Source organism: Drosophila pseudoobscura, chromosome X, assembly GCF_009870125.1.
Source record: "Drosophila pseudoobscura strain MV-25-SWS-2005 chromosome X, UCI_Dpse_MV25, whole genome shotgun sequence".
NCBI lineage: Eukaryota > Metazoa > Arthropoda > Insecta > Diptera > Drosophilidae > Drosophila > Drosophila pseudoobscura.
Window position 1 is genome coordinate 10,004,346 of NC_046683.1, and position 20,446 is coordinate 10,024,791.

At 46.2% G+C, this 20,446-nt stretch overlaps 5 protein-coding genes across 10 annotated transcripts in view; 3 read left to right on the forward strand and 2 right to left on the reverse strand.

Moving 5' to 3' along the window:
• Nucleotides 1–251: 251 nt before the first annotated feature.
• Rbm13 (RNA-binding motif protein 13) lies at nt 252–2,193 on the reverse strand. The gene is made up of 4 exons (XM_001354951.4): nt 2,039–2,193; nt 1,935–1,981; nt 1,096–1,870; nt 252–774 (listed from the first exon to the last, which is right to left on the reverse strand). Exons 1-4 carry the CDS (start codon nt 2,051–2,053, stop codon nt 607–609), a joined length of 1,005 nt encoding a protein of 334 aa, XP_001354987.3. The 5' UTR covers nt 2,054–2,193; the 3' UTR covers nt 252–606.
• Nucleotides 2,194–2,374: 181 nt separating this feature from the next.
• LOC6901600 (uncharacterized) lies at nt 2,375–5,102 on the forward strand. Of its 2 annotated transcripts, XM_002134235.3 has the most exons (5): nt 2,375–2,476; nt 2,530–2,676; nt 2,737–3,114; nt 3,178–3,838; nt 3,907–5,102. In XM_002134235.3, exons 2-5 carry the CDS (start codon nt 2,585–2,587, stop codon nt 4,852–4,854), a joined length of 2,079 nt encoding a protein of 692 aa, XP_002134271.2. In that variant the 5' UTR covers nt 2,375–2,476; nt 2,530–2,584; the 3' UTR covers nt 4,855–5,102. The 2 variants fall into 2 exon arrangements, with proteins under 2 accessions (XP_002134271.2, XP_033237843.1); XM_033381952.1 differs by having other exon boundaries at nt 2,413–2,676.
• LOC6901599 (calumenin-like) lies at nt 4,996–6,238 on the reverse strand. Its single transcript, XM_002134234.3, has 2 exons — nt 5,756–6,238; nt 4,996–5,692 (listed from the first exon to the last, which is right to left on the reverse strand). The coding sequence occupies exons 1-2, from the start codon at nt 6,105–6,107 to the stop codon at nt 5,175–5,177; spliced, it is 870 nt and encodes a 289-aa protein (XP_002134270.3). The 5' UTR covers nt 6,108–6,238; the 3' UTR covers nt 4,996–5,174.
• Nucleotides 6,239–7,181: 943 nt separating this feature from the next.
• Nucleotides 7,182–8,564, forward strand: Uros1 (Uroporphyrinogen III synthase 1). The gene has a single exon (XM_001354950.4). The coding sequence runs from the start codon at nt 7,524–7,526 to the stop codon at nt 8,385–8,387; it is 864 nt and encodes a 287-aa protein (XP_001354986.3). The 5' UTR covers nt 7,182–7,523; the 3' UTR covers nt 8,388–8,564.
• A 417-nt stretch (nt 8,565–8,981) lies between these two features.
• The window catches only part of Moe (moesin), a 28,827-nt gene continuing 17,362 nt past the window's right edge, over nt 8,982–20,446 (forward strand). Inside the window, exons 1-2 of one of the 5 annotated variants that reach the window (XM_015186380.2) lie at nt 15,671–15,810; nt 15,945–16,044. The gene's annotated coding sequence lies outside the window, so the exon portion shown is untranslated. Of the gene's footprint in view, nt 9,183–13,086; nt 13,389–15,670; nt 15,811–15,944; nt 16,045–20,446 lie in introns of those variants that run through there. The other 4 variants (XM_015186375.2, XM_015186378.2, XM_015186379.2 and 1 more) reach the window with 4 other exon arrangements.

The window sequence follows — 20,446 nt, forward strand, 5'->3', positions numbered from 1 at the left end:
TTTTACCACCGAAAGAAGTTCCATTGCGATGTAAATCTTTAAAAGAAAGATCTAAATCTCAGATCTAAATATTATAGAAATGGATTTAATTACTCCCCTTGCATAGCTAGATCTTTTCTAGACAAAAGAAACTTTCGATTTCGATTGCCATACACTTTTTTGGCCCTGCTGTACTAACTCCTCTTCCACTGCCAGCCTAATCTAACCCGCCAACAGGGTATGGGTATGGCAAAAACTAAAACTCTAGCAAAAATAATTGTAGTTTTTTTGATTATTTATAAAACTGGTTCCCGCCGCTCTTGCCCTCTCTCTCTCTTTATGTCGTATCACCGTGTCGCCTTCACGCACATTTCAATGTCACTTTCGGGTCAGAAAGAGAGGGAGAGAGAGAGAGCATACACTGCACAATGTGCAGTGCACACGTATGGCCCTCTCGCTCTCATTCGGAGACACAAAATTTGGTTGAATTTTTGCAATTATTTAAATACTATTCTTAAGCGGCATTACAGTTTCTTTTCTTTTTAATTAGCTATAAACATTAAACGTAAAGTCCTAAGGGGAGGGTGTGTGTTTGGGTGTGTTTCTGTGGGCTCATCCAGTACCTGGCTAATAGCGCACTTTCTCCCTCTCCGCCCCAGTCTCAACCTCATACTCGTACTCCAGTTCCAATTTGGGTTTGGCGCGACGCCGTTTCGTTGATGATGTAGCAGCAGCAGCATCAGCCGTATCCGAAGTTTTCTTAGACTTTGTTTTCTTGGCTGGCACTTTGATGTCCTGTGATTGAAATTATTAGCAAGAGATTCGATTCCCTGGAAGCGATTCTATTTGTTTTCGGCAATTTGTTGGGCTACGGACAGAGCGCGCACTCGCGCCATTCGTCAACGAATGGAAAAAACATTCTAAACAGAAGCGTTCTACGGCGCACGACTGCAGTCGTTGCACAGAGCTTGGCTCGGCCGGAACTCGTTTCTCATTTCTAATTATGGTAATTTTGTTTTGTGTGCAAATAAAGCCACAAAATAATACCAATTGTTGCTCGCAATGGAAGCCGCAATTGCCGAAAACAAATGTGAAGATATAAACGCCTATAGCTACCTCGATATCATCAGCATCTGCATCATCATCGTCGTCGTCGTCGGAATGGCCAAAATCGCTGTCCATTTCCACTTCTTCGCGCTGGCCCGATTCGCTCTGGGAATCGTCGTCATCCTCTTCATCGTCCGTTTCGGCCTCAACAAACTCCTCGCTGAGCAGATCCCTGTGCAGTTCGGCAGCTTCCCCGTCCACATCCATTTCACGCTCCACCTCCAGCTCTTCTTCCTCGTCCTCCTCCTCGTCTTGTTCGTCCTCAATGCGCTCCGCCTCGAGGGCCTTGTTGAAGGCAGTCTGTGAGAAGTTATAGATGTCGCGGTAGGTGCCATGCTTGAGACGTTCGAGCAGAGCCTTCTCGATATGATTGTCGATCTTGGCCGCCACCAGGGCCTTCTCCTCGCGACGTGTCTCACGGCGCTCGATCTTGGTGGAGAGCGGCACGATGAGCTTCTGGCGGCGCAGCTTCAGCTGTCGCATACGCATCAGGTACTGAGTGATCTTGAGGAAACGCTGCTTGTTCTTGGATATGATGTACTTGGGCCAGAAGACCAGGTTCTCGTTGATCTGTTCGATGGCCTTGTTGAAGTTGCGCGACAACTTGATGCGCTCCCACAGCTTGGCGGGCATGTGCGCCCGCTCCGCCGTCTTCATGAACAGATAGATGATGCCGTTCTCCTCGCGGACGGTCGCGTACTGGGAGTTGGCCAGCGGACAGGTCCGCCGCGTGCACAGACCCGTCAGATTGTACTCATGGCGACAGAAGGTACGTGTGTCGGTTCTGCGTGGGAAGATTAATTTATAAATATATTTCTGTCTGCGCTGTTGGGTCATGCAGCACTTACTTGACTTTGTGCGAGCAGAAGGACTTGTTGATAATGCTCCAAACAACCTGTGAAATAAGCAGTCAAATTATTACATGCCCTAGGTATACCATATCTGTACTCACATCGTCGTGCTGCATGGTGAGGGCAGGTCTTTAGGCTTTACTTTGGCTAAAACGCAGTCAAAATTGCAAATTTTAACTTGAAACACGTGCAATGCGCCGATTCAAAAGAAAACACACAGTGATGGCCTGCTACCGATGTACGTGTTGTATCGATAAGTGCATAATATCGACTGTCATATTGCGATATTATTGCAATAAATGTTTTGTTGGGAGTTTTCACGTGTTTTTTTCTGTTTTAAAAGGACGATTTGACTTTATGGCTGCCCATCCCACGCAGATAGTGCAAATAGTTATCGAATAACTTACAATGTGACCATTTGACGTCATCCGATAATCAGAAGGCCCACCAATTTAACCACCACAATGCGCTGGATTTCTGCAACTATCGATTACCGCATTGGCAAAAGTGAGGTTATGGTACTCCGCGCGCGAAAAAAAGTGAGTCGATAATCCGGCGTCCTTTAACTATAGCTAAAATATAGTCAATTTAGTTAATTACTAGTCAAAAGTAAGCAACGACAAACAGGGGAGAAGGTGCCCAGAACGATGCTCAAGCTAGTGCTAATGATTACCTTCCCAGTTCTGGGAATCCTGCTAGTAATCAGAGTCATCGTAAAAAGACTATATGAAAATATACGGTGAGCGTAGTGCCCATGCTCGTATCTACAATAACTAATTGATTATAATACTGCTGCTAGACCCCGCTTTGATGCGACAGTAAACTGCTGGTTTTGCAATGAAAATGCCCGCGTGCGGTATGTGGAGCGGAACAGATGGACCTGTCCGAAGTGCGAGCAGTACAATGGCTTCACCAAGGATGGCGACTACAATCGGGACATGTCCTTGCAGCGCGACACCAGTGCAGCCAGTTCGCAGAAGAACACCTCCACGCAGGAGTCCAATATCTGTGCGAATTCCTACTATCCGGGCGCCATACCCTCCTCCGCCATGAACCAATCCCTAAACAATGGCCTGTGCGGCCAGTGCAACGAGTCGCAGCGTCTGAAGATCGAAAAACTTGCCCAGTTCGAGCCCAAGAACGAGTCTCGTTTCGATCAGGAGCTCAAGGTCTACAAGTTAGTGAAAAAAGAATCAATTTCTTGATATTTTATACCATCCCAAAATCTATCCCGGATCAGAGAACAACTGGAGCATCAGTTCCGTTTGTGCAGCAGCTGTGAGCGGCATGTCAACAAGGTCCTCCACGAGAAGAAGAAGATGATTCTCAGCTCAAAGATCTTAAATTTCCTGATCAAAGGCGCGGCAGTGCTCAAAGAGCCGCATTTCAATCGTTTGGCCAGCGCCCAGCGCCAGCAGAGACTCCAACGCTATCAGCTGTGGATGGCCATCCTCACTGCGGGTAATATTTTGTGCCTGCTCTGCAGTCTACCGCCTGCCACACGCGAACAGTTTCACGCCTTTCTGGGCAAACATCTGGGCACGACGCTGTTCTACCTGTACTCCCATGTGGTGGCCCTGCTTCGTGTGACGTCCGCCGCTCTGGGCGACATGCTGGAACAGCGGGCAGTCGTCGCTCGGACGAAACTGCTGCTGTATGCCCGGACCTTTGGCAAGCTGCTGCTGTACTCGGGCGGGCTCAGCCAGCAGCAGCTGCAGCAGGCCACGTTCAGTTCCTGCTTCATCGGCCTCTATCCGTATGCCATGCTCGCGTTGAGCTTCTTCCACAAAGTGAGCAATGGGCTGCGCCTGACCCGCTTCACCCTCATCCTGCTGATGTGGAGTGTCTGTGCCATGGGCACAGCCCTGCTGCAGCCCTACATCGATGGCATCAGCTTCAACGTGAGTAAACGACGCAGAAAAGGAGGTAAGGTGTCTGATCTTTTACTGTGTTTGCTCTCTCCTTTTAGCTGCTGGGCAGTGTGATAACCCTCATTCTGCTGGCCACAAATCGCGCTAATCTGTTGAGCCAGAGGAGCCAAGACGAGTCGGCCAGCGAGAGCTTCCATCGGCTGTGCACAGACGAGTGCATCACCGATGAGGAAACCTTTGGCATGATCACCGAGCAGCTGAGCACCTGCAGCGCCAGGAGCATCGGCTCCCCCTCGAGTGGCATCACCAGCCTCCAGCAGCAGACCTTCCTAGATAATGGAAGCGTCAGGAATCTGTCGCGCATTTCCCCCCACAGTGGCATCACCAGCCTTCGACAGCGTGGACTGGCCAAACGTCACGGAAAATCGCCCACCGGTCTGTCCATGGAATCGCTGCATCTGTCCAGCCGGCAGGGCCCTTCGACTGTTTACTCGGCTCCCACCTGGCGGCCTGCTCCTGATCCTGCTTCCCCTGCGGCTCCCACATGGAACGAACCGCTGCAATCCACTGCTACGGACTGGTACAGGCACGCCAATCTGAACGGACACACGATGCATCAGATGAACGGCCGATCCACGCAGAATCTGCTGATGCCCTCGCGGCTGCCTGTGCCACAGACCGAACGGGATGTCGGCGCCTGGGTGGTCACGCACAGCATCAATCCAAATGCCTACGACCAGTGTCCCAAAGAGTCGCAGCAGAAGGAACAGCTGCAGCAGCAGCAGCAGCTCTCTCGCACCTCCTCGCAGTCCTCGGGCTTTGAGTCGCAGACACGACCGGAATCCCAATGGAATCCCACTCCTACGGCCGGCAATCCTTTCCAGTTTTATGCACCCTCAGCTGCCCCATCGCCAGGATTCTCGTTTGCCGGACCCCCCGCCTGGGATTATCCTGGCCAACGTACTCGCCGCGAGGGCGTCACCCTGCAGCCCGGGGACCTGCTGCGAAATTGGGTGGAGGGCAAGGGCAGGGCACAGCTTCACTGATGAACAGATGGTGATTTCAAAAGCACTGTTTTTACTATTTTTTTTTCCCTCTCACTGCCTGAAGGATAGTTTTAAACATATTTATTGATCTATTAGACGCTTTTTGATTATTATTATGATGATGATGATAAACCGGATATATATGGTTTCATTTAGCTTTAAGTTTATGGATAGGACTTGTGTTCATTTACTGCATTTCACTGGATATATATATCTTTAGAACAACTAACAAATTTTACAACCAAAAACATTCTATGATTTCTTTAGTGTGTGGGTGTGGTCGGGGGGGCTTGGGGGGGGGGGGGGAGACTGTTGTCTGTCTACAACTCGTCATGCCGCATCAAGGAGCCGCCATACTCGGTGGCCGGGGAGCTCAAAAAGGTGTTGTACTTGTCCAGGATTTCCGCCTTTGTCAGCTGCTCATCCTTGTCCGCATCGGCCTCCATGAAGAGACGCAGGGCCTGGCTATCGGTCTGGCCCGGGCCATGGGGGGCTATCCACTGGCGCGTTTCCGCCTCGCTGAGAAACCCATCGCCGTCCAGATCGAGGAACTTGCCGAACACATCACGCTCTTCGCCCACCCACTCGGGTGTCTCCTCATCGGTTGAGTCCGGCTGGTACATGTCGAGCAAATACTCGGCCAGGGAGATTTTGCCATCGTGGTCTAGGTCCAGGTCATCAAACATCTCCTTGAGGACAACATCACGCATGATGGTATGGTTATTGGAGTGGAGGAACTCCGAGAACTCCTCGTGGGATAGGCTATCGTCGCGATCCCTATCGGCCACTTTCCAGCGGCGGCGATCGCGGTTTATCAGGCTCCGGTAGCCAGCCAAGTCTGAAAGCGGAAGACCCCTTAAATGCTATGTGAACCTCCACTTCTCCACTGAGAGCCACTTACCATAACCGTAGATGGTACTTTGGTACACGTTCCAGGTGATGTTGCCATTGTTCTCCGGATTCAGACGCTTCCAGAGGCGTGCCACATCATTCTCGATGTACCGTCGCGATGCTTGGGCGATCCAATCCTTCAGCTCTGTCAACGTCACCATCCCATTGCTGTCCCCATCCATGAGATCGACAAGCAGGCCCAAGCGCATCTTGATCTCCTCCCGCGAGGAGGGGTCTGTGTCCTGAAAAATCTTCTTGGCATTAGATGAGGAGTCGTCCTCCGAGCTAATAGCAGCAACGCTTTTGGCGGCAATTGCGACAACCAGCAGCAGCCACAAAATTCCAGTTGTAGGCCACTCCATTTTCTGTATATTCCGGGTGTACGTTCGTTCGATTCGAGTTTTACAAATTTTTTCAAAAACTAATTTTTCCGTTTGTTTTCTGGAATGAATGATACTTTCATCTAAAATCAGTGCTGTATGTTTGAAGTTTTTTAAGGCAGAGTCTACTATGTCTGAAAACCATCGAGCTATTTGGCAAATCAAGTGAAAAGCTATCTGATTTAACCATATTACGTTTCGAAAATTATGTCAGCGGTCGAATTTCTTTGGTATGTCCTTATGTCACTAGGCCTGCCTACCAGTGGGTAGCCATGACATGAGTACCGCAGCAACTGGCTGGTTGGTGCATATACATACATATCCCCCAGTTTATCTATGCAACGAAAATAAATATTGTTGGCTGAAAGCTGATCAATTTACTCGCTCGTTAGTTCATTTTCTTTTTATTTAGTGAAAGAATTCGTCCTTTTAACCCGTTCGATTTAGTACCCTCTCCAGGTCGCACACCTTGCAACTTCTGGGAGATGTTCCCTTTGTAACGGTAACGTGAACAGAAATATCGGTTGATTCCGATAATGGCCGACAGTGGACGCACCCCGTTGTGCTATCCCTTAACTATAACACCACCGAGTATGTAAATCACATATAAGTTGTATACATCTAGAACTAGCTTTTACATGATTTGAACAAATGAAGCAGTTAGCAGTTAACTTTAGATATTATGTATCTCATCTTCCTTCTCAGATTCACTCCTGATATACTATCTCTAACAGTCTCTCTCTCAGACTGAGGCATAGGAGTTTTAATGCATTTTATGGTCTATTTATAGAAAAGTACAAAAATAATCGGAGTACTCGAGCTTTTTGCCACCACTAGACTGCTATTTGTTTTGGTTATCGTAGTATCGATATTGCACTGCAAAATGCCGGCTTAGACTGTCCAATGAAGGGCCATGGAGATTGGCTGCAATAAGTCAGTCAGTCAATAAGTTGTGAATTTGAAATCATTAATAAGGCAAACATTTAAAAATATAACATTTGAATTAATAGTTGAATTACCGGCCTGGCAACGCCGCGCAGACCATCAAAACCAGCTGAGTTGGCATCCCCCTCACCGCAGTGATAAGAATGAGTGTAAGCGGGATAGGGAGAGGTGACAAAAGTGCAAGTGCAATTTTAGCAGCAGGCGGCGGCAGGCTAAAAGTAAATGCAAATATTTTCGGTCACTGCCGCCAGCAGACAGCCAGCCAATAGCCGAAAAAAATAAATTAAACAGGCCCAGCACACCGAGTAGAGGGAGCGGCACGGCAGTAACACTCGGCAGCGACAATTTATTTCGACGAGGCCGGCGTCGAGCGAGCGCGTCCATCGTCCAATAAATCTGATCGAACGACGAATCCCACATCGACGGCCCCAAACAGAAACACAAACAGGCAGCATGACGAGCCGCCAGCGGACGGTGATTATTTTCAAATCGGAATCGGATAGCACCGATGTGTACGCGGAGACGCTGCTGGGGCACAACTTCAATCCGGTGTTCGTGCCGACGCTGTGCTTCGGCTTCAAGAACCTGCAGGAGCTGGGCAACAAGCTACAGACGCCGGACAAATACGCGGGCATCATCTTCACCAGTCCACGGTGCGTGGAGGCCGTCAACGAGGCGCTGCTGCTGGGCGAACTGCCAGGTGGTTGGAAGCTGTTGCATAACTATGCCGTCGGCGAGGTGACCCACAACCTGGCCCTCAGCACGCTGCAGCAGCTCTTCACGCACGGCAAGCAGACGGGGAATGCCCGCAACCTGGGCGAGTACATTGTGGACACGTTCGATGGGTCGCGCGATCTGCCGCTGCTGCTGCCGTGCGGCAATCTGGCCACCGACACCCTGCTCTCTAAGCTGGCCGAGAACGGCTTCTGTGTGGACGCCTGCGAGGTCTACGAAACGAAGTGTAGCCCCCAGCTGGGCGAGTGCGTGGAACGGGCACTGAAGGAGGCCGGCGACAGCGTCGAGTTTCTGGCCTTCTTCTCGCCCTCGGGCGTCGCCTGTGCCATGGAGTACTTCCGGGCGCACAACATTTCGCTGGAACCCTGGAAGCTGGTGGCCATCGGGCCGAGTACACGGCGTGCCCTGGAGTCGCAGGGCCAGAAGGTCTACTGTACCGCGGAGCGGCCTACGGTGGAGCATCTGGTGAAGGTGCTGCTCAATCCGCAGGACAGCAGGGAGCGGCTGGTGCGTGAGCGGGAGCAGATGCAGGAGCTCGAACGGGCTGCGGCCGCCGCCGCCGCTGCCCTGGAAAACAATTAGGATCTGATTCATTATTATTTATAGCCGTGACTGTCCGTCGACAAAATGTACAAAAAAGAAATGACCGGGGCCCGGCATTGAATGCCGTGCGCGGTTTTGTTTGTTTCTTAATCGAAAATCATTCACCTCCCATCGAAATAAATTTTTGTTTTCTTTTGTTTTCATCCAAATCTAAAATTAGGATTTCGCTTTATGGATTGTGGGTCAAATTCAAATAGGCAAGGCAAAAATACACTTCGTTTTCTGCATCTGGCAGAGCTGGCGCGCGATAAGTGTATCGATTTGGCGCGCATCAGTCGATAGTATCGATGGCTAAGCTGCTCTCTTTGAATCGAGTACATCCATTTTTGTATGGGAGCAACAGTTTTCAAAAATCAAGGTACATACATGGTTTCGTATCCTTGAAGGAGAACAGTTAACCCTTTGTAGACCAAGGGGTATTTTGATTTATCACCACAATTAATGAGCATTCAATTGTGGTTTTTTCTAAAGTACAGAGGAAATATGGCATGGATCTACGAGTAGAATTTACAATCAGTAATATTTTCAGCCATTTACATCAAGTCGTTGAACTGATTAAATAGGGGGGGCTTAAGTGGGCTAAGTTCGTTTTTGTCATCGGTATCGCCCTTCCCCCCGTGCGCCAACAGTTTTTGTTTCGTTCGTTTCGCTCCTTTTTTTTGCGTTTTTTGATTTCATTTGATTTGTCCGCCCAACCGGGAAAATCAAGAAGCCGAAAAACTTAATGTGCAGCATCCGTTTACGTGCACCAAGAGTTTCCCCAACGAAGAAATTGTAAGTTGAAAAATTCCGACGCATTGTAGAAAAAAAGCGCAACAAGCAACCCGCCGCCACACGCACACATAGCCACTCTCACTCATGCACACACGCACACACACAATGGCCACCCGGCAAAAGCAGGCGCTGTAGTTTTTCGTATTTTTTATTCGTGTTTCGTGTTGCTCAGCGACGACAACGAAGTAATTTTTTTTTCTGTGTGCCGCCAACAACAATCAAATTACTATATATCTCGAAATATATTTGTGACGATTCATACATAGAGCCGGCAGCAGCAATAGCAACAAAAGGCAAGACCCGTCGACTCTTTGGCCTTCTCGTGTGCATACGTTCGTTTTTGTGTGTGTGTGTGTGGAAATGAGTTGGTTATTATTTACATACATCTCTCTCTTTCTTTTGTTTATCATCAGGTGCATGTGTGTGGTGGGAGGGTGCGGGGTGCGTTAATTAGTTGTTCTATTTGCCAATTTCTAACAATTAATTTTCTATGCAAACGATCATGCAGCCATAAAAAAAAGAACTGGAAGAAGCGAAGTGCGAGTGTGTGTGAGTGTGTAGCGTAATGCTGAAATACCGGTATAGGCCAGTGTTTGAGTGTGAGTGAGACTTTGACTGGAGAGGCGAGTATGTGTGTGAGACTTTAACTGGAGATTGTGAAGTGTGAGTGCGAGCGAGACTTCTGAGTGTGAGTCATTAACCGGCCTGCAGAGAGCGGCGGTATTGGCGGGCGTCAGCCATTTGTTGCTTCAAAAACCGATTAACAATTGTTTAAGGGAGCAACAATAAAAGATTGCTCTTTCTTGCGGTTCTTTCTTTGCACGCACACACACACACACACACACGGCGTTGCATTAAAATATCAGTTAAGGCCGCTGGACTACAGAGCGAGACAACGTGATAATTTTCGACTGCAGCTGCTCATAAATCACACAAACGTTTGTGTGTGTCTGTGTTTGTGTGCTTGTGTCCCTCGCGCATAGAGCCCTCCAAAGCGTGTGAAAATTACTTACAGCACTTCCAACCACCGTTTTTCCAGCCAAAGTTTTTCCTTTCACACACTCAGGGCAAAGCAAAGGTATTGTGTTACTGTCTTCTTTTCTTTGTGTCTCGCGAGTCGCTCACTTCCGTCTTTATCCGACTGGGGGCAATGGGTGGTGTGATGTGGACACAAGCAAGCACCATTTCCATTCCAGTGGCATTTATCCCATTAGCATGAAGTCCCTTCCAGTTGGAACCTCCGCACTTTCAGTCCACTGGCGCGGCGTATCAAATCCAGCGATAGGAGCATGAGCGGGGATTAAATTACTGTATATCCATCCATTGATTCCATTCCAGTTGGAGCTGCACTTGCAAATCAGATCAGGCATCACTGTCGGCTGTTGGGACTTACTATCATGTTTGTTCCCTTCCATGATTCCATGGACTTTGCCTTCCCTTCCAGTTAGAACTCCATTGATCATTAAACGGGTTCGACGAAGATCTGTTATTTTGCAAGCGGCTTCTGTTGTTGCCATCCTGCTCTCTGGCTGATGATCTCTTGGGCTTATTTTTTTGTGCTCTCCACCTCTGCCACATTCCCAAGCCAATTTGTAACGGTTTTGTGTGGCACTCTTGTGAAAGCAACGGCGACAAAGTTGTTGCCCCTCCTTCTCTCCTCTCCTCACCACCATCTCCTTTTCATATTCCACTTCTTTTTTTTTTGTCTCTAATAAATGCTGTTCAATAAGCCAGAAACAAGTTATTGATCAGGTCTCGTCATGGCCTGGAATGTGATGATCGACCTGTGGCATACCCTGAAGGAAATGAACTGAACTTTGAAGTCAATTGCTTTCTTCGGGGCATGATTTTCTGATGCTTTTCTTGAAATCTCACATGGTCCGATACACCGATACAACCTTTAGTACCGTAGTCCTTACACAGCTGGTATAACTGGGCTAAGATCGGTCTCGTCTCTGTTCTGTTCTGTTCTGCTCTTCTTCTCTGTCTCTCTCCGCTCTGCTGAAGCTAGTGATGGCATTGCCAGAGCGGATGCTGCTGTCCTCTGCTTTTGTTTACACTTCTCTCTTCGCCGCTCTCTCTCTCTCTTTCTCTCTCCCCATATCTCTCTTGCCCTCTTTCGGTTCATTCATTATTTGATTTATGGCTGGAAATTCTACTTCTTGCCCCCTTTTCCCCACTCACCTTCTCCTCCTTTCTCAATTAACACATTTCTCTAAGACTTTTGTTATTGGCTTTTGCATATTTGTGATGCGACTCCCCAAAAAAAAAAAAGAAGAAAAATTTGAAACCTGTTTAGCTGCCAGTGTTGCCATTTTGTGTGAAATTTGCGTAGCTGCTTAGTGGCTGCTCCCCTTGTCCCTTATGTTGGGGAGGGAGTGTGGAACGGAAGAAGAGCAAAGGCAGAAGCAGCAGAAAAAAAAGGCAGGCAGCCAGGTAGTCAGGCAGCAGCACCTCAACGCTGACGCCGCCGTTGCGTCGAGCGATGGGAGCGTGAGAGGCGCGTGACACGACCATTGGAGAAAATATTTGAATAAAGGAAAATCAGGGGGAACCGAATCAGAACGGAATTTATTCAGAGCCAGTTTATACTCCTATAGTTATTGAAAACCAATTGGTGACAGATTCAAAACCTTTTTGAAAATTTTAAACTTTTTCCGAGCAATACCACATCCGTTGATGCACTTTTTTCCCCCGCTGTCACCGTGTATGGTGTCCCCATCACTGAGCGCCACATACGTCCCCACATACGAGCGCCGCGATTGTCTGTCTGCTGTTGTGCCACCGTGTGTTGTGTGTTGGCGGAATCCGGCATTGAATACACAAAATTTGCACAGCCAAAAGCCGCCGAATCGAACCAAAATGCGCCCTCGCGCTCGTCATGGCACTGACGTCATCGTCTGCCGTTGCCGCCAATCGTTTTCTCATGGTACTCGTGTGTCTCTGTTTATTTATTTAAACCGAGAAGAAAAAGCACAGCTGTATATCTTTACGCAAATGTTTTTGCATTGGACTTGCACTTTTGTTGGTCTTGTTGTTGTTTTTTTTTCCTTCGTGAACTTTAAATCTTTGTTCAAGGAAAGTCGGCACAGAAGGTCGATGCGCGCACTGGAAAGTGAATGCGATTTTAAAGAGCTGACAGACAAGATCTTTTGCCAAAAATAATGCAATTTTTCTAGAACAAAAATATTCCAAGGATCCCTATATTGAAATATTATTAACCTCAAAAATACATCGCTATGGAATTGATAAAATTAATAAGATATCCTAGCCTTAAGATCGATTTTTACCAAAATATCATTGAAAAATTTTGGTACCGCGATGCTCTGCTCTCTCTCACTCTCTTTCCTTGGGTGCTTTTTGAGTGTGCAACAAGTGTGCGGCGTCGTTTTGTTGTACCGTTTTTTATGTTAATTAACAAAAAAAAAAAAAAAACGAGTTGTTCTTTTTTTTGTTGTTGTTCGTTTCATGCTTGACTAGTTAAGCGGGCGGGCAGTGGCAGGAGGCAGCGGCGCGTGTAAAGGGGAGGGGGGACACACAAAAAAAAAAGAGTAACTCAAACGTTACGTAATGAGAAAGAAAAAAACGTTAAAATGCGGTGATGCTTTCAAATTTCCAAGCGGCCGGCGTTGCCACCTGATATAAAGCATCCCGCCCTCCTCCAAAAAAACACTTGTTACGCTCTCTGGATCTGTCTCTCTCTTTCTCTCTCTCCCCCCTACCCGCAACCATATCTTTCAAGCCGCGTGACTTGCTTTTTGGGCTGCTGATGCTGCTGCTACGTTCTCTCTCTCTCTGTCTGCTTATTGTTTGTTTGTTTGCCGATCATCCTCATCACTCTCTCTCTCTCTCTCGTGCTTTGGGCATATCCATCGTTGCATTCGGACGCAAGCCACAGCCTCGACTCCACTCATTTCGCATCCAACTTTTGCTACGTGCAGTTCGCAGCAGCCGCTGAGAGAACAAGAGAGAGAGAGCGCGAGCCGCCAACGCCGCAATCATCGTCGTGAGTGTGAGAGTGGGAGAGCAGCGTAAAGAAGAATCCACAAAAACGGTTATTTTTCGGTCGTGAGAGCAGTAGCGCCCGCACCGCGTGCATCAGCTGGGAGAGAGCAAGAGAGCAGCCTCTGCCGCCAGGCACCTGAACAAAAAATCCTATTTTTTTATTGTGCACTTTTTGCGGCTATTTGTTTCCGAATTTCCCACGTAAGTAACTTTTTGTCGTTGTTGCTTTGCAGCCTGGCCTCTGCCGCTGTCGCTGCCGCTGCCGCCCTTCACCCACTTCCAGCAACAGCAGCGAGGCGGCGGCGTCGTCAGCGCCAGCGTTAGCGGCGACGCGTGAGAAATTAATCAACTTCGTGACTCACAAAACTGCATTCGGCTATCCGGGGGGAAGGAGAATGGGTATTCGGGGGGCTGCTGCTGCTGCTGCTCATTTAGTGGGTCAAACCGCAGGGGCAGCCGCTCGACCTCCAGCCGCCCCCCAGACGATCCATCACTCTCTCTCTTTCTGTCGCTCTCTCAACCATTTCGTATCTTATCTTTTTCTCTCTTTTGCACTTGCACAACACTTGGCCATGGATGGGCTTTTACTTTTATGCTGCTGCTGCTGCTGCGACAGTCTTCTGGAAAGTGAAAGAGAGAGAGAAAGAGAGAGCGAGTGAGCTTAACCCTAGAGGGGGTCATCCTTCGTTGAATTCGACCATTCTAGCGATAGATCATATAAAAACTATTAGAAAACTTGGAAAATTATAATATCCGTGAAGAGAAATACTTTCTTGATTAAACTACTGGAAAATCGGGAAAATATATTACCAAATCATTTGATGCTTAAGATTATAGTGTTTTTAAAATGGAATCTAGAATTTAAGAGATGTGAAAATTTCCAGAGAGGTTCTGGGATGGAGTTTCGAGTCAGAAGGATGGATTTGGATGAGTTTTCGTTAGGTCCAGGCGATTGAAGTCTTGTGCGCAGCTTCTAGCCCCTGGATTACCCATCCGGAATTGCATTTATTTGTATAATAATTCATTTTTGTGTTTTCTTGGGTCTACTTTTTGCTTCATACTCCAAAAAGATAAGAGAAAACAATTGCTGTTGTTGTTTTTTTTTTTATCAATTTTCAAATTGATAAACTATTTTTTTTATTGTATTTCTTTCAAACAGAGCAGCATATTTCGCGTTTTTGTCGGGGGAGAATACGTAATGTTCTAATTTTGGTTTTGTGAGCTCTCTCTGCTGCTGTGGCTGCTATCTGGAGAAGCTTTTGGAGAAGCACACAGAGCCGTGGGCAGGATTTTGCAAAGGGGTGAGAGGATGGTGATGGTGACATCAGGGGCCTGGTGAGGAGAATGCGGGAAGACTAATGGAGTGGGAGAAATGACTCAGAACAACAGCACTTGGCTAAGCCCTCGAGAGCGTGCGTCCGTCGTTGTTGTTATTCCTTAGAGATAGGCGGCCCATATCGCATTGTAGGAATGTACGGTCCAAGGCTTTACAATCGGCGACTTTCCTCTCCATATCGATAGTGGGATACCCTATAATAAGCCTCTCCCGTCTATCGCTGCAATGATTGTCCCCATTTGCCAGTCACGCGTGAACGTTGAATGAAACTGTATCGGAATTGCATAACACACGCATTATCTTATCGCAGAATGATGATTGATTCAATGACACGATTCCATACAGATATGTAGATAACACTTCGAACCGATTACTGACCCAATGCAACAACCGATAATGGATATTTCCGCCACTCGTTGTTTTTGATTATTACAGGGTATCAGGCGCCCATTGAGACATACACACACACGCACACTCAAGCAAGCGGGCAAACAAGAACATAGATATGCGCGTGTGTGTGTGCGTTTGCGTGAGATCTTATTTCCTGCCCTATCTTTAAGCCCCCGACAACAGTAGCAACAACAGCGCCCGTCTTTGATACTCTCCACTCCACTCCACTCCACTCTTACGCTCTTGCACTGCCTCTCGCCACACTCCACTCACTCGCTCGCGCTTCGGACTCTCTTCTTGGAGCTTTTGTTGGCCTTTTATACCCTTTCAGAGAGTATTATGGCTTTTGCATGCAAAATTCTGCAAAATTTAACTGATGGATTTTCCAGGGTATCCCATAGAGAGTTTCGTGTTACATGCTTACGCGTCCGCTGGAGCGGAAGAGAGGGTAGCGACAAAAAAGCGCGCTAACAGAAAGCACTCCCCGCCCCCCGCCCTCTGCTTCGCTCTCTGTAATCGCCACACACTCGCCAATCTACTCTACACGCTACTCCGCTCCACGCTCAGCATTTCCCGTCCACTCTTCCATTTCAATTTGAAGTTCACTCACTCTCCCAGCCATGCCGTTTACTCCACTCACTCTCCCAGCCATGCCGTTTACTCTCTCCCTACCATCCGCAGCAGCGCTGCTCTCTCGCGCGGGCAGCAGCGTCGCCAAAAGCTGCAGCCGCAGACCAACGGCGCAGCGACTGGCGCAGGCAGACAGCCCCCAAACGCCCCAAGAGTTGAGACAGTCGCGACGGCGCGCTCGTTTCAAGCAGACGCGAAGTTTTTTTTGTTCTCTCACTCTCCTCCCCCACACCCCTCCCGAGTGCTTTTTTGCGTATATGCGTGTGTGTGAGTGTTAAACCGTACGAACCGATCGATCGAACAAACGAACGAACGAACGAACAACTCTTTCTCTCGCCTAAAGTCTAAAGCTAAGAAACAAAAGTTGGAAAAAAAAGATCTTAACGTTTTTTTTTTCACAGTGGCTGTGTCTGTGTGTGACTGTGTCCTTATTTTTCTGTGACTGTGTGTGTGTGTGTAGGTGTATGCTGCACATGTGGATTGAAGAAAACAGAAACTGCGGTTCGTATTTTATTTATTCTAAAATTCAAATTCAAAACTTAAATCTGGTCACACTTGCGCCCAGTATGCAAAAGGCGGCGTCTCTCTCTCCCTCTCTTGGTATGTGTGTGTGTGTGTGAGTGGTGGACAGTCGACGACTTTTCTAAATTGACATACTTTCTAAAACGCAAGCCACAAATCTCTGACCAACGCAAACACACACACACAGAGCCAGCGATCCAGCGAGGGAGCAGGTCCCCCCAGGTGGCAGTTATCCATCCTCCTACCTCCTACCTGCCTGCTTCCCCCTTTCCCACCAAAGCCAGTACCAAAGCCGCAGAGATGGTTGACACTGGCGGTGGCAGGCAGCAACAGGTCCCGCGCGCGCGCGCGCCTTGTGGCGGATCGGATGGTGCATCTCGTTTTGACCAAAACCTAACTGTAAAAAATGCCATCAATGTACAGCAATTTTGCGGAAAAGACAGGGAAAAAAACAGATACAAAAATGGTTAAACGGGCAGGAAAATGGGAATACGAGAGGGGAACGAAAAATATACCCAAATGTGGAAAACGGGAAGGATAAAGATCCATTAGAGAATTCAGACAGGAAAAGGAAATCTCCAAATATTGAAAACTTGCTGAAAAATGTCCAAATAAACAAGATTTCTTTTTGAGGGAAAACGGAAAATACGCGATAAAATTTGTCCATTTCCATTCATTAATTTTAATCGATACTTCCTTTTAATAGCATCATTTCATATCTTTAATCTTTTGATATAATATAATAATATGCATTCCGTGGTCTCAACAGAATTGGGTTCTCCTCTTTTCAACACCGCATATTATATCTTTATTGAGTGGAAAAGTGGCTTCTGATTTTCCTGGTTCATCCTTAATATTCACACCAAAAATCCTTGAAAAAATATATAGCTCTTTTTGGCCATTTTTGGGGGAGAACAAAATCATATCTCAAGGATTTTTCAGTAAAAAATCTCAGGGATAAATTTCAGATTTAATTTTTAATGAATATTTTCATTGCCAAGGAATTCATTAAGGAATCTCAAATTTTATTTTTGTAAAGGATTGTTATCCTAGCATTTATGAGTGAGAGGGCAGTAGATACGATATTTTTATGGAGCCTTTATGGAGTTAAAGTCCTATCCTATAGTATTTTGAAATTTATCCCAAGAAAATGTAGGAATCTATTCGAAATTTCATAATTTAATCCTGCGCGAAAGTCCAGCTCATCTTCAAAAGCTTGAAGAGAGAGGAAGAGAGAGGACTCTGCTCAAGCAGCGACGCTGTCTGTCGCTCTGTCTCTGCCTCTGCCTCTGTCTCTGCCGCAGCCTCTGCCGCTGCCTCTACTGATGTATCGCGCGTGTCTCAATGCATTTAAATTTGCTTTTAATTTTGTTTTTCATTTTTCTTTCGTTTAAAAATAATAGAGTAATGCATATTTAACGTACATTTGCAACATTTTTAATGTACTTTTTATATCTCGTGTTTTATCAGGTGCACAAGCTCTTCCCATTCCCCCGTACTCTCTTTCTCTCCGCGAAGCTGACCAAAAGCGAGAGAGGGAGAGAGAGAGAGTGAGTGAAGGAGTGGAGACTTGTCTAGTGAGGGGGCTGGGGCGTATCCACTGGGCAGCCGCATTGCTAAAATTCCATTGCCAGCTTTCTTTTGTGCGTGCCCCTCGCCCCTCTGCCGCTGCTTCAGCCTCCAAAAAGTTGCTGCGCGGCCGCACCCAACGGCAGAATTCTGTACGCTACGATCTCTGAAGGTCAACGTAACTGTGATGATGGGCAAGGCAGATAGCAATAGAGAGAGAGAGAGAGAGAGAGCGAGCAAACGAGAGGACAGAAAAGAGTGGAGAGAGGGAGGTTAGGGTGGCGGTGCGATGACGCTTCATTGATTCTGAATAACTGTTAACTCATTTGCATAGATTCCTACACTCTCCACCTCTTCCCCTCTTTTCGGTCTTTCATACACACTCACAGAGAGAGAGAGAGAAAGAGAGGAGCAGCATATCCATTCATTCAGATAAAAAATCAAAAAAACTTGTATTATTTCCAAGAAGAATCCAAGCAAAGCTTGAAAAATTCCAAAATATTATATATCACAAGAAGCCAAGAAGCATAAGCCAATAACCCCTTTCCCCCATTCCCCCCATTCTTCTGTTTTTATTAATATTGTCATTAGCACGAAATCAATGCCGAAAAAACACAACAAGAATGAGAGACGACAAATTGGACAGAAAAATAACAGGTTGAGTGGAATACCCATTAACCCATCAAAGATTCATTGTATATTATTTTGATCAACAGATTTTTCTTTATGAGTTGGTTTATTTCTTATTCGATTATTTTGTATACACATTTATATTTATCGAATATATCGATTCATTTCCAGGGTATCCACACATCCACACCCTGCGTTTTCAATAATTTTCACCTTGTTCTTTGCGCTGTTCGGTTTTTGTTTTTTTTTTGCTGAAATTTTGCAGACGAAAGGTGTAGCTCTCTCTCTCTCTCTCTCTTTCTTTCCCCCCTTATGCAGCATCTACAGTGTATATTCTACACGTAGCCCCAACCTCTTGTTTCAGTGTATTTCCGTCATGTTCTCTTGTTTATTTGTTGCCTACAATTACAGAAAGGTACAGTGTTTATAGATCTCAAGGTATGAGCACGTTTTCACGTATGCGAATGACAAGAGGAGGCGTGGCTAGGTAGAAGATCGCCCCGCCACAGACTCATATTGCATTTTATACTCATTTTGTTATTTAACTCTCATGCTAATCCGATATCTCCGCTACTCCTCGCTCTCCCCTCCCTCTCCTTCTACTCGTACTCTCTTTCACTCCAAGACATCGGCGAGAGAGAGCCGTTAGCGAGCTTTGTACGAGAGAGCGAGACGAGACGCGACGCGACGCGATGCGATGCGACGCTGCTCTCGTGTTGCGTCAAAGTTCAAGGTGTAAAAAATACGATAAATCTTTCCAAAGTACGAGACGTGTGTGTGACGTTAATAACGTCGTTGATGCCTTTTTAGAAATTGCTCAAAACCTGAGCTCATCATCATCATCATCATCATAGCCTTAGCCTTAGCCTCATATCATCATCGTCATCATCGTCTCGCACACATTTAAAAATAGTCAATTATTAATTGAAGAAATGACTAATTGTGCAATTGATTGTTTGATTTGAGATTTGCTCGAAGGTAAAGTGGAAGTCGCTTTGAAAATTAATTTTAACTGCGAATTGAAAATGGAATCTTGCTTGTGTGGAGGCAATGAGTCAGGTGTCAGGTGGTTTTTTTTGTTTTCTCTGGAATTCATTTAAATTAAAGCGAAAAAATATTAAGATTGAAGGCTAAGGCGAGAGTGCAAATGCTTGAATATTTCCCCAAAAGGGGAACATCTAAGATCTCGAGTTTAAGAGTTTAAATGTTCGGTATAAGGAAAACAAGGAAATTTTCTAAAGGAAATCATCCGAAATTACATTTGTATCTACGCTGTATCCCGATGATTCTTAGCCGCTTTCCCAGTGAGACCTACCGATAGATGATCATCGCAAATGGCAAAACGGCGGATATGCCATGCAATTAATCAACACTTCCGCTGCTTTTGCAACACTGCACATTGCATTGTCATCTCTCTCTCTCTCGCTCTCTCTCTCTATTTGTGTTTTACCTTGTGTCATTGTGTCTGCGGTTCTCCACCCATTTTTTGTTTTAGTTGTTTTTTTTTTTTTTTTATCGAAATGTAATCATCTTTCAGCAGCAGAAAATTTAGTTGCCATGGCTCTTGTGTTGTTTTACTATTTTTAATGTAGTTTTAATGGCAACTATTTTTGTTCGTTTCGTTTTTTTGCTGCCTGTGTGCACATTTTCATTAACGCTTATTTCGTTAATGGCTTTTGTGTTTCGAGACCTCTAGGTCTCGGCCTCCTGCTCTCTGGCATATACTCGCTCGTAAATCAATCAATCACAACAGAATATTGGTCAAATGGGATGTGTGTGTCGGGTCTGCTTTCGATTGATAGATACATAGTATTTCAATTGTCATTACTTTTGCTTTCTTTTGCAGTCAAATGGAATGTTTAATTGGAGGTTAAATTATTAGTTATGAGAAGAACACTGCTGACAATCGAAGCTGTGTGATCTAAATAATTCTAGAGGCGCAATTATCGGTTAATGAAGCCAAATAAATGAAAGCATTTCGAAAAACATCACGGTTTGAGTAGCGATTAAATAGAAAGTCAGCCAACGAGTATCGTTGATCGATAAAGTATCGATAACAAGTGTAAAAATGCTCAATAAATGTATCTGCTCATCAGCTATCGATTAACGATTAATATGATCGATTGCAGTGCCTTATTGCATTCATCAATTTGTTTGTTTATTAGTAGAATCTTTGCCCCTT